We start from the raw sequence: 17662 nt of genomic DNA, 5'->3' as shown, positions 1-17662 counted from the left end.
TTGAATTAGGATTTTTAATTTATTTAGCTGGATTCTTTCAACTGAAGTTCTGACCCAATGGTCTATATTTCATTGGCTTAAGATATCTAAAAGGATAAATCAATGGGTTGACAGTAATGACAGCAGCACTGAAACAAAAAATGAAGCAAGGTCTTTCCCCCAGAGTTAGATATTATGAGGCCCAGCAGAATAGTACTTCAGACAGACAAAAATTCCAAGGCAGAAGGTGCCAACAAGGCACGTTTCCTGAGGACTAGCAACCTCTCAGCAGAATGGAAAGGATCTGGTCAATGAAAAGAAGAGAGCACGGAGGAATTGGTGGCTGTTATGAAGATCTGGGTACAGAAGTCACCTTGAGACGAGCTAAGACTTCACCTGGAGCATATCCACTACTTTGAGTGGGTATCCAACAGCATTTGAAAGGAACACAAAAGCAGTTCACTACCCTCTATCCCTCTCTCCTCCAGATATGTGAGCTTGTTATTACCTTGGATGAGCCCAGCATACACAAGTAACAGTGCCTGTGCCACCCAATCTCCGCTGGCTCCTGTTTTCCTCCTTTACCATTCCATTCCCACAATGGATAAGGAAAGCAAAACAGTTACTGCACATAAAAAAAAAAAAAAAGAAAAATAAAAAAGGCCCTCTGAGTTCAAATGCAAATCAGTGCCTACCTGATTTTGGAATTACAGGTCATTTCATTCTCAGGGTAGTGAATATCCACCGCATCCTGAATGACTGTACCATACTCGTAGACTTTAATCTTCTTTGTCACCCCGGCGATGGCAAAGTAGTCACAGTCTCGGTCGAACTCAATACTGAGGAACAAAAGCATAGGTTGAGAACTGTGTAAAACACCACATGTACTTACTGGCAGGGTATTTTAGCTCCTAAACACCTCAGTATGGCAGAGTTGAGAACAACAGTTTTCAGTTTGCAAATACCCTGTTCAGAACACCCTGATGAGGTCTGGCACAAACACCGACAGCTCGGAGTTCTTGCTCTCAGGTGTCATTTTCTAATCCACCCCCTGTCAATACATCTCCAAGTTTTTGGTAGCACAATTACTCTCCTGCAGCCAGGATCTTTGTTCAGGTGCTCTGGAGGTTTTCCAGTTCAGCTACATTACCTACACTGCATGGTACCCAAATGTCAAAACTGACAGTTCTCCCCAGAAAACCACCAATGTGCCACAGCATGACTGCCCATTGATTTCTCTGATGTACAGCAGCTTGGTGAACTTGTAAGTGTTAATGCAGGGCAAACCAGTAATTGTGGAAAAAAACCTCCTAAATTCCCTGAGTAACAACAGGGGGTTGAAACACAGATCATCAGTACTGTAAGAACTGTGCACGTTGGCTTCCACTTAGGGTTGCTTGTGGAAACAAGAGGAGCCTTCTTTCCTGACCTGCAGGGCAAGTTTGTAATAGATATCAATGAAGTTGAAAGTAAAAGCAGTCACCTTATAACAAAGTTAAGCTGCAAATGAGAAAAGCCTAAGGTTGTACATGAAATACATCTGAGAGAAAGGCAGGCAGCAGGTTATAAACAGCTAATGTCATTGCTACCTTTGCAGCTCGGGAGGGCTTGAGAGAAATCTGTTAGGCACCTACCAGACAGGGCAGTAATCTTGCTTCCTAGGAGCTTCTGCCTCCCTGCAGCCCACAGCACTGCAGGCAGAGCAGAGTGGATGTGCTGGACACCTCCCAGAAAGGGTCTGGGGGCAGCATTTGCCCTCAGTCTCCAGTTTTCTAAAATCAGTAACCAGCTCTCTTCAAGTCTCCTGACTAAGCAATCAATCTACTGCTTTGAGAGGTCTCTTCTGGGGTTCTTACACTCAGTAATTCATTTCAGCCTCTGCTGCCCCTGTCACTTCTCTCCCCACGCCCCCAAGAATCCAGAGTGTTTATGGACCAGGCAGGAAGTTATGAATGGCAGCAGGGAAAACTAAGTTTACACTGATTTCACATTCAAAATCCTGGAAGCAGGGGTATTCAATGTACCTTTCTACAATTAGAAGGCATTAAGCTAATTACAAGAAGAGAGAGGGTTCTTCAGGCTGCCCCCATAGCTGTAACAGGAAGAGTTTCCTACTCCCCAACACAGCCAAGAAGTCGAAGGCACTGCAATGCTTCTGAGGGAAGATAAATTTAAACACCAACAGAATTTTCAAGTCCTCATAAAGGAGATATCATCAGGTTATTTTTAAACTACAGAGAGGAAAGTGTTGATAATGCAGTCTGATGGTATAAAATAATTCAATAAAGCAGCTTGAAACTTGGCCTTTTAACTCAGGCACCTAAACTTCTCCCAGGCAGTGGCAGGAGGCAGTCCCACTCATGACTGCTCTCTAGAGAACCTTGTCAAGTCCAGCCTGTGCAAAATCATGAGCCTCCAAAACGCAAGAAGGAACACGATTGTGGCTGGGGAATTTAGCAAGCGTGCAGGCAGCTATTTAAATAAAATGGGAGAGGGAAAGAAGTCATCTAAGCAGCCAGGTTGCCCCCCTTCCCAAGATCTACATCAGTTTAAATCACTTTTTATAAAAACAGGATGAAAACACCATTCAGGCCTGTCTTGTCTTGTCAGCTCGCCGTGTCCTATGGAAGAATTTTATAATCGAAAGCCTCTGTAACAATACCACGGATTTACTTGTACCACAATCTTAATTGAACCGCTGTCTCTGCTCCTGCTCCCTGCCCTGTGGATTCAGGTAAAGCACAACTAAACTGATGGCAGTGATTCATCTACCTGGATTCAATTTATACCCTCAGCCTTCTGCTGAAAAAAAAAAAAAAAAGTATTACAATGTCTGGTAAAAAGCCAAGTTATTAGAACAGAATGGAACCTTTCTAACCTGGGGTGGTTTTGCTTCTCTAGCATTAATTCAAATTTTTTTTTTAAATAGAGACATGCTGTAGACATCACAAATGAGTATTTCAATATATCCATAAAAGTTAACACATCATTAAAGAAATAATAAAAAGCATTAAGCAATAGAATTGATTGTCAGACCTGTGACCTTCAAAGAGCAAAGACACTGCAGGGAGAAAAAGGATGCAGAAAGAAACCACTACTGGTACAGACATTCATTGCTGTAAGAGGAAGGTAGACCCAACACACACCTGCACCTTGGCCTCCATCACCTGTGCACAGTCCTGGCACAGGTGTTCTCACTTTCTGCTAGTGATTTACAAAGAAAAATAGGAACAATCCAAGTATCTAATCTAGTGCATTATATACCATATAAAACTATTCCCAATATTTGCAAAGCTCTGCTTCCACCTGGACTAATCAGCACTAGGACAAACAGCCCACTAGCACAGCAACAGTTATTTTCATGCTTTCTCCCTTTTAAATACATTTAGCATTAAGCCAGGTCTATTTGCATTTAACTGGCTCAATGGTATTCCTGTCACTTGCTGCTGAAGTCTTTGTGTAGATGTAAGCGCTTGCTTATACACAAGCTTATCTATCTGAAAATTCACCAGAGAACTTAGTTTTGTTTTGTCAAAAGACAGCTCAGAATGACAACATTCTGCTTTGCAGGTGATACGTTTCTACAGCCCAAGTGAATTCAACATTAGCACAAAGAAAACATGCAACACAATAATAGGAAATAATAGGAAATTACCTTTTGGACCAGCACTGGTCCTTGCTCCTCAAAGATGTGCTTGTTAAAAAGAATTAGCAATTGCTCCTTTTGATTTTTTTTTAACTTACTTTCAAACTCCACATTTCTGACCAACAAAGACTAGCTGAGTTTCTATAAAGAATCTTTTGGGGACACAAGAACTCCTGGATATTTGAAAGAGCTTTATAAATGTGCAGCAGAATTACTTGTAGAAATCAAATTGAAAGGAGCTGATTGTTTTGTTCTAGGGAAAATCAAAGAGAGACATCTCCATGTCCCAAATCACAGTTTGCATTTTTCTAAGAAGTTGATGACCAACATCCCATGGAAATATTACTAAGAGCTGCTAGGAAGTAAACACATCCTCAAGGGTTCTGGTTTCTCTGTTGCTTCTCTTTATTCCCAATCTGTGAGATTACAAATCAATTGCTTTATTTTAATGCTAAAACCTGTGACCTTGGAGAGCACTCAGAGCTAACAAATGGAATTACGAAATAAATTGCTTCTGAAACATGCTTGGAAGCTTGGCTTGGTGTTGAGGGTAGAGCAGCAGGGGAGGAGTAAAGAATGAGTATTTAGCAGTTCTGCCATTGTGCAAAGCCTTGCTACATTCCTACATTTGCATCCTGATGGTGTGTGCAGTTGTTCTCCTGCATCCCAGGAGGATGGGCTGGAGTTAGGGAATGCATACAGATGGGCAACTAAATTGATTAAGGGAACAGAGCAGCTGCCTCACCATAAGGGTTATGAACAAGGCAACAGCAAGACTAGTGTTCAACAAGTCACATTAGAACTAGGAGGCACTCACCAAAAGATTGATTTGGGACAGATGAGGGTTTCCTCCCTCCCAGTTACACTTTTAAAACAACACACACATTCCAGGTAGTTACTCCTGCAGGACATGAAGGTGGTGGAGTGAACTTGACAACGGTAACCCATGCACAACTGGTCCAGACCAAATATTTACAGGTACATGCTGTATCTAATCCTTCAAACCAGGGGCTGCATCTACTGCACTCGCCTTTGATGGCATCACTAGTCACTACTGAAGGTCTGCAGCCAACTGCTCCTCTCCCCTTTCCATACACTCTGCAATTGCTACTATAATCATAAATGCCTCAGCCCTGACTTGGTAACAAGATCTGTGACCGTAGGAGTTGCCATTTCCACAAAGTGGATGACTCAGTCCTCTCATGGAACTATATGTATATATATACACACACACACGCACATATATTTTCCTCCCTGAATATACCAAAGCCTTTCAATTCTACTTTTACCCAATCTGGTGCTGCTTCTATTTCTGTGTCTCTAACCTCAACTCATATCTTGCCATGGTCACATATTTAATTGCAACACAGATGTATTCTCAGTTTTGAGGGACTTGATGGTTGAGAGGAAGGAGAGAGGCCAACAGCAGCTTTTACTTTTCAGTAACATTTCCATAAAGCCTTTCTCACTCTGTTCTTCCACTCCCTGGCCTCTAAGGGATATCCTGTCACTTCTAGCAACCCCAAGTCCCCCATTCTACGGCCTGATTACCTCTTTCCAATGCTCATTTTGAGGCATTGAAATAAAGGTTAGAAATTTAGGTTACAATCCAACACCATGGGCACCAGTGTAGATTGCTCAGCACCTAGGAGCAATACAGAAATTGGTATTATTCTCACACACCTGAGAGACCATTTTTACAGCAGACTGATACTTTAAAGTAAAGCAATTAGTGTCACTAAGCATGCAAGAGCATACTAATTTGTGGTCTTTGAAAGCAAAGCTATATTCAGGCATAGGAAGCTGCTATTAAAGTTCTCAAATGTTGTGTTCCATCAGCTCAAAGTCTTAATTTTGTCACACAAACCCAAAAGTTACTGAGACAAAGCATATGAAGTTTCAGTATCAAGAGATTGTTTTGCTAAAGCTGCGAGTGACCAAATAAAATGTAGTGAGTTTTGTGGGGTTGTTTGTTTGGTTTTGGTGGGTTTGTTTGTTTGTTTCAATGAAGCAACAATTGAATTAGTTACTCCTTACTACAGAGCATCACCTAAATAAGGTCACTGCTGCTATTTCAGAGTCTTTAACCTGTCCCACAGGGACAAGTACACACCACTACTGTAGAATACATTCCCTGACTCAAACCCCCATGCTGCCAAATGTTTTCCAAAATATAAACTGAGCAAGCATATCACGATCCCAGAGAGGTTATTGCAATCTCTAGTCAGAAAGGACCACTTAGAGAAAGCATTGATTCTCTAGACTGTTATGTGGAGAGATAAGTTATATGTATAAATGAGATTACCCCTCAAAGTCACTCTATCAGAGAGCGAACCACTTTCATCCTTAAAAATCACATTAATTCGACTTGGATGTGACCCCCAGGTTACCAAAATACCTCCAGATTTGTCCTCTCATCAAGGTAAAGTTGCCTTGGCTACCCTCAGTAGATCACATTCAAGCCTAATGGATGCCTAAGGAAAACCACAGGACAGAGGATCCCAAGCTATTTCACTCTGATTCCATTCCCGGGAGTTGTTTGGGATATTCCAGCTCCAGCAGCACCAGTTGCTGTTGAATGCACCCTGGGTACCCACCCCTGCCACTGTGCCTCCTCCAGGCTCCAAACACCTGACGAGAATTCACTCCCCCTCAGCAAACCTCTATTTGGAGCATAAATATAAGACACCAGAAAGTCAGCTCTGTGTGTTGATTATCTTTTTTTTCCCCCCACATCTGGACAACAGACAGGGAAAGGTGTTAGAGCAGCCCATCAAAGCCAGCACTGCAAGGGAAGGACAGTCCTCAGCTCCAGGCTCCCTTGGGAACACATTATTGCACCAGCCATGCTGCAATCACACTTTCAGGATCTTTCTTACAGCCACAGTAGCCTGGAGGTCTGTTCTGCTCCCTTTGAAGGAAGGCATAAAAAGGTACTGCATTAACAAAGTAATGTCATTAGACCTAGTTCCAGGCCCACTTCATGCTCACAAAAACCCTTTTAAGTGTAATGAAATGCCATCAGTTCTAACAGAGACCACTTTGCAGTACACCCGTTCCATAAAGAGCTTGTTTAAAGGAGAATATTAAGCCTGAATCGGGGAGGTTTGGTGGGCTCAGATCCATCTCACAGCTCAGAAATCAAACCCAACAGAGCTACTTTCATGCTTTGTCATCGCTAGATAAAACGGAGTCATTCTTTTTTTAAACCCAACGAGAGCATATAGTATGCTATGAGATTAATTGGGCTCCTTGCAACAGCTCCCTTTGCAGAACCATGGTCCTCTCTACTTTGCAGAGAAGTTACCATGAACCTAAATCTCCTCTAAGTACAAAATCTCCCAGGAAGCCACAGAAGACTCCCAGCCTTGGCTGTAAGACTGTAGCTAGAGACATCCTCTTCTACTGCATAAGGTTTTTTCCATACATGCATTCAGGGGGACTCGGCTTAATTAGCACTAACGATGAGAAAACCTATAGGGAACTGCTGAATTCTGCAAGCAATCAAACATAAAGTGTGTATTGATAAAAAGCCACTTTCCTGCGAGGCGATGCTCTTCTGCATGCTGAAGAGAAGATGACGACAATCCCAGGCTTTTTCCATGCCAGATCCAAAGAAGTACAATGAGCCAAAGCTGCTGCAAACAACTACCATGCAAGTTAATGAGGATTAGATTCAGTTTTTCCACAAACACCGTTTTAAACAAGCTGGAGTAGGGAAACATTAACTAAAAATGCCAACGGTTAAATGCAGAACATTTCTCATGAGGCTATTTAAAATTCAAGCCAAAGGATCGGTCTGCCTGCTGCAGTATTTTGTACAACCCCAGGATCTGCCATTTCACCCAACTGGGCTGGTACACAGCAGGTTCTGAACAGCTCTGACAGTAGCTGGAGCACAGCCCCAACACTGCCAAATACCTCGGTGGAAGAGGTTACAAGTCTCCAAATATACTCAGCTGCCTTCAAGCTTGGGAAACATTTCCAGAGCAGAATCACTGAATGGGTAAGGTTGGAAGGAACCACTTGGTGAGATCATCTGGTCCAACCTCCCTGCTCAAGTAGGGTCATCCCAGAGCACCCGGCACAGGATTGCATCCAGACAGTTCTGGAATATCTCCAGTGAGGGAGATTCCACACCCTCTCCAGGCAACCTGTCACCCCCACAGTGAAGAAGCTCTTCCTCGTGTTCAGGTGGAACAGAAGACAGCAGCATCTGCCCAAGCTGTCTAAGAAGGAAGTCTGAGGGGGGGAACCCCGCTCCACAACAACCTGTAAGGTTGCCTGAACAGCAGTACCATCTCTTCAGGATTACACCACCAAGCAGGAAGGACCTCAATCAGTTGTGATAGATACTGAAGCGCCTTCTAAATATAAGGCCCTTCAGAAGCTTGCAAGCTTGTTTCCATGCCACCACATTTATAACTACACCAACAAGGATTTTGTTTCTTGAAAATTGAGCAAGGCAGCTGCTGACAGAGCTGAAGAGGCAGCGGAACAACTAGATCTGAGAGAGGGACCTCCATCACTACTGGCACTGTAAACAACGCAGTCTGCCCACAAGCTCCAGGATTCCTCCATGATTTCACAGCAGCAGCTGAAGATGTTTGTCTCCAGCTGACCACACTGCCAGAGGTCCCATTTCACAGGACAAGTCACCACCCCAAGCCTCCAACCCAGTAATTCAGTCCTCCAAATTTGCCCGACGCTGCCATCAGCTCTTCTGCCAGACACCCTGCAGAGCACCAGGAGGGACAGCTGGAGACAGTAACCTCTTTAGACTCCTCATCTGAATCCAACAGGCACCACAAGTCAGGGCAGTAGTTTTCCTAAATAGAGTCCATACGCCACGGATGAGCCTTTCCAAGGAGCCAAAGGATGGGCTGGGGCAATTAACTGCAATGGTCCTGCCTGCCTGGTATTGATGGAACGAGATTAAAACATCATTTGAAGCATTTTTCATCCAACTGACAAGCCTGTTTCAGGAGATTTGTTGTGTTGGCATTTTGAATCTTATTTCATCAGTATTTTGAATGCTATCTATAAGTACCTTTATTTTTTCCTAAAGAATGGTTTATGCATAACCTTAATTTCAGCCTCATATAGAGAAACTTGATCTGCCTTCCATCTTCACTAGCACAAATGTATGCACACACTTGTATATAATCCTATGAGAACATAAGCACCACTTCATAACTTATTCTATGTTATTTATTACCTTATTCTACAAAACAACTATGCAGCACATAAATCCCAAACATGACTTAGAGACTGTATTTATTAATACAAATGATATTATATTAATAATCATGAGCTCAAGCCTCTTCTCCAAGCTGAGCTGCTTGTCAGGTTTATTCTCAGAAGCATTTAAGCCCACACCATACATCTTTGCATGCTTTAACACACTACCTTATTATATTTTTTCAACTACCTACCATCTAACAGACTAACTTTTCTAGTTAGCAAGGAAGGAATAACAACAACAACAAAAAAAATCCAAAGGCAAGCTAATACTTTTCAGATCATTAGCTCCAAGCAAATTTAGGCTTTTCCAACAAATATAGCTAGAAAATTAAAAGAATATTGTAATAAGCTACAGAAATCCATTTTCTATTAATAACAGGCTTGTGTCTTCAAGCAGAAACAAGAATTCACTGTATCAACACTCAATGTTGAATGAAAGCTATAAAATTGGGGGGGGGTTAAGAGAAATCCGTCTTTGGCTTTTACAGACACTGTTGGCATGGGAATTCTGTGCAGAAGATGCTGTGAAACCACAGCTTTCATGGCTTGCAATTCCTGAGGCCAAGACACAGCACTACTGCCTGATGACAGCCATTATCCCATGGACATCAGGAGGGACAGAAGGGCAGCTACCTGCAGCCTCACTGAAAAGATTTCCACCCTGATCAGCCAAGAAGGGGTGGATGCAATGATGCAATGCAATTTTCACATGGTACCATCCTCCTATCCTGAATATTAATCTCTCAGAGGACATTCCTGACACCACAGCATCCATTTTGAGTGCCTGCACTTTCACAAAGCTGCTTTTCAAAACAAACAAACAAACCAACAAAAACCAAAACAAACAAACCAGTTTCAAATCTAATAAATACAATTCTGTAGAAATTATAAGCATGGATCTTAAAGTTTGTAGGGGTGAAATTCCCTTTTTACTATACAAGTCATATAAGGAATTCCTCCTTAAATTCCTCCTCCTTAAAAATTGAAGCCAGAGGAGGATGCTCAGTAGAAAGTGAGGACAGAACTGTCGAATTTCTAGTGATCTGATCACGTACCTTTATCACAAACAGAGTCCCCAAGACTTTGAGGTCTCTAGTCCAATATCCTGCTCAGAGCAGGGGCAGCTCTTTGGTTAGACCAGGTTGCTCAGGGCTCTCTCCAGCCTGTTGTTGAATAACTCTGAGGATGGAGCTTGTACCCACTCCAAAGCTGGACTGTCCCATGCTGAGCCAGGGACTGCTACAAGACACTTGCCATGAGATGGAAACTGTTTAGGTGAACTGCACAAAGTGTCTTCAAGACAGACAAAAAATTAAAGACCTGAAGTGCAGTCACTCTTCGAAACATGTTTAAAAGCCAGTTCCCAAATTCATCAAAAGACCGCTCAATACTTTTAACAGGCCATTTATAAAAATTCATAAAGTTGAAATCCAGGTGAAAACTCTCATCTAATTATCTGCAGATGGAGACAGGCTTGAAGTACTAATAGAGTTTAATGGGAAAATGATCTTCCTACTACCAAATAGTCTGAAATTAGGAGGAAAAAAATGAGGTCCCACTGGTAGCCATGCAACTTCCATTCATTAACTTGCCAATGTCAAGTTATTTAAGTTTTAGCCCTTAGGTTGATGGAAGAACAAACCCCTCTGTGCAGCATCACCGTGGTCACCAGAAGGTTTGCTTTTTGGGCCAAAAGAAAATATGCTCTTTTCTGGTGTCAGAGGCCCTTTGGGTACCAGTAGCCCTTCCTGGGGACTGGGAGGGCTACATTACAGGGCTGAGTGTCTCTGAACTCTGAATTTGGATCAGAACTGACACCTGTATAACCCTTCTGCTGGGTACGAGTCACATTTAGCTTCTACTCAAGGAACTCAGACCACATTTATGCAGCACTAGGAAATGTATCAGTTCTGCACTCCACAGAAAAAGATGGGAAAGTGAGGGAAATGCTCTGCATTTCACTCAACTCTAATTTAAAATCCCATTTGAGCCCCAGACAAACTCTGGTCTACAGGCCAAAACCTCAGATGAAATAACGTAAGAGGACCACAGGACAAGCACAACCTTCAAGCAGGCTCAGGGAATTATGCTTCAAGTTTCCTTGGCCATTCTGCAGTTTAAGTCTCTTTATCCAAGCACTTCTCTCTTCCTTCTACTTGTGGGAACAGTTCAAACAAGACAGATCCATTCACGGTTTTGAGCTGCCACTTGTAAATAAAACCGAGTCCATCTAAAAAATGATTTATTTAACAGGCTATAAGAAAAATCCAGCCCTCCTCATTTCTCATCTTCTCATGGAGCAGCATCTGCTGCACTCTGAAACATAATCCTGTGAAGGATAAACCCACTTCCATTTCATTAATTTATCTTTACCACCAAGATAGAAACATTGCTGGTCACGAACTTAATAAAATGGCTCATCTAATCCTGGCCAGCCCAAGCACTGAAAAAAAAAAAAAGCAAATAAAAAGACAAAAGGGGGCTTGTTATGGTCAACACAGAACTAAAAGGTATCTTGTTAAAGGCTGGTTCTGAGAATTTATATGGACAAGTAATTGTAGTCCACAGTAAAAAGGGGAACAGAAAAATAGAATGGTTCAATGAATACATGAAAAACTCACTCCTAATGGATTTTTTCTTTCAAGCTCACCTTTGAAGAAAGGATTTCAGGTCATGTTACTGAAAGAGTCAACACAAACAAAAATGCAATCTTGAAATAGCATCCAAACAGTGCAATTAAATCTAAGAGAAACCTCTTCACGTCTTGTTCATTACTCAGAGGCAACGGAATAACAGCAAAAGATGAAATAAACAGAATAAGGGACACCAAAGGTAAGAGTTTTAGCAGCCAAAACCACAAGTGGTTTGTTTTCCTCTCTGTAAATCACTGTGCCTTTAGATAAATATATTTAGTGTTGGTTATCCAACCCCCTTTGGATGGCATTTTTCAGAGAAATGGTAACCTGACTCAGAAGAACTTAAAATAAAGACATATTCATGTTCCCACCAGAGCTGGGAACCACAGAGCGGGGAGAACTAGCTCCCTGATACCCAGGTTTCCAAGAGACATTTTGCTGTAATGTATTTCTCTCATTTTTGTTCCTTTTTTTTTTTTTTCAAATATGAAAGACTGCCACATTATTCTCTGAAGGCCTCTGACAGTGGTAAAGCAATTTTCTCCATAAATCATTGTAATGCTAACGCAGCAGTTTACAGACTCATCTTTAAAAGAAAGCCTTTACATTTACTGCCACTGCCAGCAGAGAGAAGGAAAGTTAAGCTCTGACAACTGCTCTGTCTAGGGGCATAATAAATGGAAAATGTATTCCTTGGCCCAATTCTAACAAAACTTAATATACTTGTGAAAACCGTGTAAACACTTTGTACTTAATAGAGCTGAGTGTATTAAAAAGCCATTTAGCACATAGAGGTACGTGTTCATATTGCAAACGTGCTGCAAAGTCCCCTTGATGCTACAGCAAAACTGAGCCACCTGCAATCACAGCACCCTGAACGTGTTTTCTTCCCTGAACATCCTTCTCTGATCATCTGCTGTTCTTGAAGCAAATAAGGGGGGCAAAAAAAGGACAGGGATGAAATGTTTCTTGTGAGTGCATTTCTGAGCAAGGTTGGGAAGCTCTCCCCCTCAGGGTGTGCACCTTCCCAAATAAGGCCTCAAGCCCGTGGTGGGAGATGCACAGCTTGGGTACCAGTCTTGCACTGGTCCCTCGGGCAAGCTCCCTGCCAGGCCGGGGAGACCTGGATCTGGAGAGCAGAGATTGGCTTGTCCCCTCATCCCAAAAGGCAACTGGAGCTTCCCTAAACGTTCCATCAGGATTTTTACAGGAACACAACATACACAGTGTTGAGAAGTCCGGACATTCCTGTGGCAAGGAATTCAGGAGAGCGCTGCTGCCACTCAGTTTCAGGGCTTTTCCAGCCTGTCTTTAATTACAGTTTTCACCCTGCTACCATAAACCCAGCTTTATTTCCCTTCTAAACATCAAGGTTTTGCAGATAAGGAACATTTCCATCTTCCTCCTTCATGAACTTAAAGCTAATACATCTTAAAAAGCTCTTTAAGTCAGCAGATCTTTTAGAGTCCAGAGTGTGAACTTTACGTAAGGTTAAAGCAATTAAACTCAACACTCCTGTATTCTGCACATTTGTAACAGCAGCTAATTAAAAAAAAAAAAATTGCAATGAAGTTTAACTTCTGGTCAATTTTACTTTTATTTTTAAGCATATTTAAAATATCCCTTTAAATTACTTCCTAAAAAAATTAAGATTTCTTACATAGTAGTCTTGTATTTACTTTGTATTTAAATCCAGTTGTCTTAACAGAACAGGTTAAGCAGCAAGACTTCCTTTCTGTCTCTTCATCAGTGTTTCCTACTTCATACCCAGGAACACCTTTAAAAGGTAGTGCAGTAGAATAAATAAAACTTTTCAGAGCGTGTTAAAAGCATATTTTCACTTTTTAAGTGCCTTAATTAATTTGGCTCATCTGTGAATACCTAAAAGCTGCTCTTATTTTCTTAAGCTGCCATCACTAAGCCACACACCTCGTTTAGTTTCACAGACTCTCTGAACTTGAAGCTATTAATCTGGATGAAGAACAATGGTGAACACAGGACTATGTTGGTCAACACATACTGAGTATAAACTCTTGATTGCCAAATTATGACTTTACAGGAACTGTTTGAATAGCCAGAAGCCAACAAGAGCAACAGTAGCAGCACATTCAGCAACCAAAGCACTTGAGGACATGCTCAGATGTGAACAGTCTCACTCAGCTCACATGCTAAAACCCCATAAAATTTCTCAAATGCTTTGATAAATAAAAAGCATGAGCAGGGGAGAACACTGAGTCAGAAACTAAGTTATTGTTCAGTGAAATGCATTTAATTACCAGTTCTAGGACTGGCTTGGAGGGAGGCCCCACAGTATCTTCATTTTAGCAGGAGCACACATACTTTTCAAACATATATTTCACTCAAGAATTAGGATGCCTTCAAAACAGGAGCGTGATTTAGTGCCCTTCCAGCATTTTCTAACCAAATACCACAAAAATGCTTCCCTTGCAGAATGTCAAGGAGAAGAAAGGGCAAAGGAGCAAAATCCAATCCGTGCTGGTCGGAAGCTGAGGAAGTTTGTCTACCTTGCAGTGAGATTCCCATCTGCATTTCATTGCAGCAAGTGTGAACCCAATCAGTGCAGGTTAAATATACGTCAGATCCCTGATTATTATGCTCTGACCTCTGTGGCTAAGGCGGACATTATACATTCCTGCTACATATTTGCAGTAGTTAGAGAATCGATGCTGCTTTAAACAAAAATATGTATTCTATGCTACATATGCCTCCATTTCTTCACACAGTACAAATTTCTTGGGGTCTTTCAACAAATATTCAAGCTGTTCTGTCACTACCCAAATGGCCCCTTCGTAAGGCACTAGATCAAGGCTCAGAAAACCTAAGTTTAATTTATCTTGTCCATGTAATGTTTCTTTCAAGACCTCAGGTATAGTCTCTTTGGATCTCCTGATCCCCATGTACAAAACAAGGATACTTCTTCTCTCTCTCAAAAGATTGCTGTGAACAAACATTTAAATTAGTGAAACATTCCTGTAAGAAGCTGATGGGTCCTGCATACTTGCCATGCAGAAGAGATTTCCCAGTTAACACGATCCATCATTTTTTCCACCACAAGGAGCTCCAAAACAAGCCACCACAGACTAAGCAAATTCCCAGGGTGGGGGAGAAACCAGTTTAAAGTTAGGGCTGTTGACAAGCCACAGCCTCTCCATGTGCTCTCAAGCCTGATCCCTAAGGGAGCTGGTTCATGGAGCTGAACTAGTAGAAACTAATTCTGTTGAAAGAGTCAGTAGCATTTCACCAGCTAAGTGTCCAAACTGCTCCACAGGAGGCTCAGAGGAGCTTCAGCAGCAGCACACAGGACATGACCACTCCATACAGCTGTTCTTGGAGCTGTTGCCTTGGCTTTACCACAACCATCCCCTCGCCAGTGCTTAACACTGCAAACAGATCTTCCAATGCTCAAAACTTCAAGCAGTCACAGTTAAAAACAATTCAGCTTTTTAATCATTTGCCATTATGACTGGATCTACTGCTAAAATGTAAACCTACCACAGGTTCTTAAAATTACCAAGCAAGACGGATGGTTTTTAAAACGCCAAAACTGCATCACTTACAACACAACTAAACTAACATAAAGAGGACTGAGCCTACAACAGGCTTTGTAGAACAGCTGCTGATGTTCACTGGCACTTCAAAGGTTTGGATTTGGCCGTGACCAACACCAATAGGAATAAAAGGTTCTACTGAGATACCCAACTGCCCTCACAGATCAGTGACAGTCACAGAATTACCACACACACAATCACAAAACTATTTTCGGGCAGCAAGTGCAAAGTGTGGCACGTGTACAGACCATAACTGGTTTAATGTGGGTTGTTAACTCAGCCTCAGCAGCCTGTATCCATATGAGATATGTCATCAGAAGCACAGTGTGCCTTACCTGGACACTATGCTGGAGCCATTGTAGAGGTCACTGGCGTAGGACAGCGTTGCCAGGGGTCGGACAGAATTGTAGCGTGTGAACTTGGACAGACACTCCTGAAACTCATCCAGCTGGCTGGTGGTTCTGCTGTCATCTAGGGAGAGACAGCAGCATTGGGGAGGGCAGAAACACAGGAAGAAGATAAACTCAACAGCAAACAAACAAATAGAAAAATCAAGATATGTCTTCATGGGATACCACCTCTGCTTGTTATCTGGGGAGGATTCTTGGTCAAAACCAGGCTCTCCCTCACCTCTAGCATTACCTGAAGGTACTATGATTTTTCTGAGCACAGATTAAGTCTTTCCACTGCAATGCTGGGTGAACCTACTGCTGAGAATCTGCCTAGAAATCAAATACAGCTTTCCTGGCAAGCTCATCTATTTTATTCACATTCAGAGCCCATAGGCCATATAGATTATTAACAGAAAACCTTTAAGCATATAAAAATGCACTGTAAAGGACATATCTAGTTCTCTGTGGGGGTGAAAGTATATTCCTCTCCCTGTTCTATTACATTTGTCTACATTTGGTGTCAATTACATTCAAAATACCTTTTAGTAAAAAATATTTGTCTTGATATTCCAAAAGCAACAGAGCTAAGGGAGAACCATTTCAAGGCTGGAGAAGGAAGACAAGCATGAAACCAGAATGCTCCCTGTACTGGAAGTTTTGTGAAAATTATGACCTTCAGCAGACAAGGTGAAATCGAGCCAGTTTGAATAATTATGATAAATATTCTGTGGGAAATGGAACAGTTTACTACAAAAGTTAAAAGTAAATTGCAGTGTAGATAGTTGAAAGTCATTCTCTGAATTCTCAGAAGTCTCAGCTTTTCTTGGTAGGAACATAATTTCTTTAAAACCATTTCGAATTTTAGTATTTTGTAAATAAGGAAAAATTCTTAACTTAAAGCGATGCCGCATGGGCAAGTCTGGGTTCCCAAAACAATCATGGATTTGCAGTCAAACACTAGGTAGAGCCTTCAGGCTGTGTAATAGCCCCAAAAATCTGCAGTAGTCCTCCTCCACCTCCTCTAACGCTCCTACCTTCACTTTATCTTTTTGCATCAGTGCATTTTAGGGGAACTGGAGCTGCTGGTTTACAGGTACTACACACTTTGTCTCCTGTTCCACCACAGCACCCACTGCAGCAGCACACACACACCCCCCACTGAAATCAAATTCCACCCACTAGCTAAGCCATCCTTATCAGCAGCATAAGGAAATTACATGATCCTCTTGTTAGAAAGGTTTGGAAACACTGGGGTGAAAAAAGGAAGAGGTTGATTTATAAATGCAAAACCCAGCTGTGCTTTCTTGTGGGAAAACACAGAGAATAATCACTTTCTGCACCCTGGTAATTCCTTGCCATCAGAAATTATTATCTCTACACTTGTAAGGCATTTTAAAAGTGTCCCTTATATGCTGTTTAATGTTTGATCATATAAAGGAACATTGAAGGCTAGCAGTAATTAGCATGTTTAAGGGTACTAGCATATACACTACCCATGTCAGATGGATCAAAAGGGGCAAAATTAACAAAGTGCTGCTCCAAATTAAAATCATCAGCACCTGACCACGACAGAAGACAGCTTGAGAAGCAGCCCATAAACATCAGTCAGCGTTTTCCAAAGACTGTTTTCTCGTTTGACACTATGGTAGGGACAAATAGCTGCTACCCTTCCATTTCCCTCATTTAGAGATCAAGCACACAGTCCTCCTATAATTTATTCTCTATCTGTGCCTGGAAAACCGAGTGTTATTTCTCAAGACATTTTCCCTGTCAAAGTGCAAGGCCATTTGATAATTACAGTTATATTATGTACCCACTCCCTACTCCAACAGTCAGAGGCACTGCTTCCAAAAAGCTTTAAATCCACATTAAATCCTATTTAAAATGTGTCAAAACGCAGGAATGATTTAAGAGAGGAAAACATAATCAAGTATCATAGGTTATTCCTTACTTAGGAGAAAACCTGCATTTGCAAATCCTCTGCTCTTGGTGCAGCTGACACATATGAATACAAAAAACCAGTTTCACCGCATTCATATTTATAGTTCCCAATTACAAAGAAAGATGTCCTCTACAAGGGAATGCTGGGAAGAGCCCCATTTGTTATCCTTGGTTAATAAGTATTATTTTTACATAAACACAGTTATGCATCACCAAGATAGCAGTGCAGGAAAAGATCTCAGTGTGATTTGTGAA

General features: G+C 41.7%; 1 protein-coding gene across 3 annotated transcripts in view; it reads right to left on the bottom strand.

Moving 5' to 3' along the window:
* The window catches only part of COP1 (COP1 E3 ubiquitin ligase), a 123571-nt gene that overhangs the window by 70569 nt on the left and 35340 nt on the right, over nucleotides 1-17662 (bottom strand). For all 3 annotated transcript variants that reach the window (XR_007905620.1, XM_051794157.1, XM_051794171.1), the window contains exons 11-12: nucleotides 15410-15545; nucleotides 675-818 (exon numbers count right to left, since the gene is read on the bottom strand). Coding sequence is in view for 2 of the 3 variants with exons in the window: in XM_051794157.1 (XP_051650117.1) it covers nucleotides 675-818; nucleotides 15410-15545 (280 nt within the window). In the remaining variant the exon portion in view is untranslated. The remainder of the gene's footprint in view (nucleotides 1-674; nucleotides 819-15409; nucleotides 15546-17662) is intronic.

The sequence above is a fragment of the Manacus candei genome, unplaced genomic scaffold, assembly GCF_025592945.1.
Source record: "Manacus candei isolate 608988 ecotype Guabito, Panama unplaced genomic scaffold, ASM2559294v1 h1tg000005l, whole genome shotgun sequence".
NCBI lineage: Eukaryota > Metazoa > Chordata > Aves > Passeriformes > Pipridae > Manacus > Manacus candei.
This window is presented reverse-complemented; position numbering and strand designations above follow the sequence as displayed.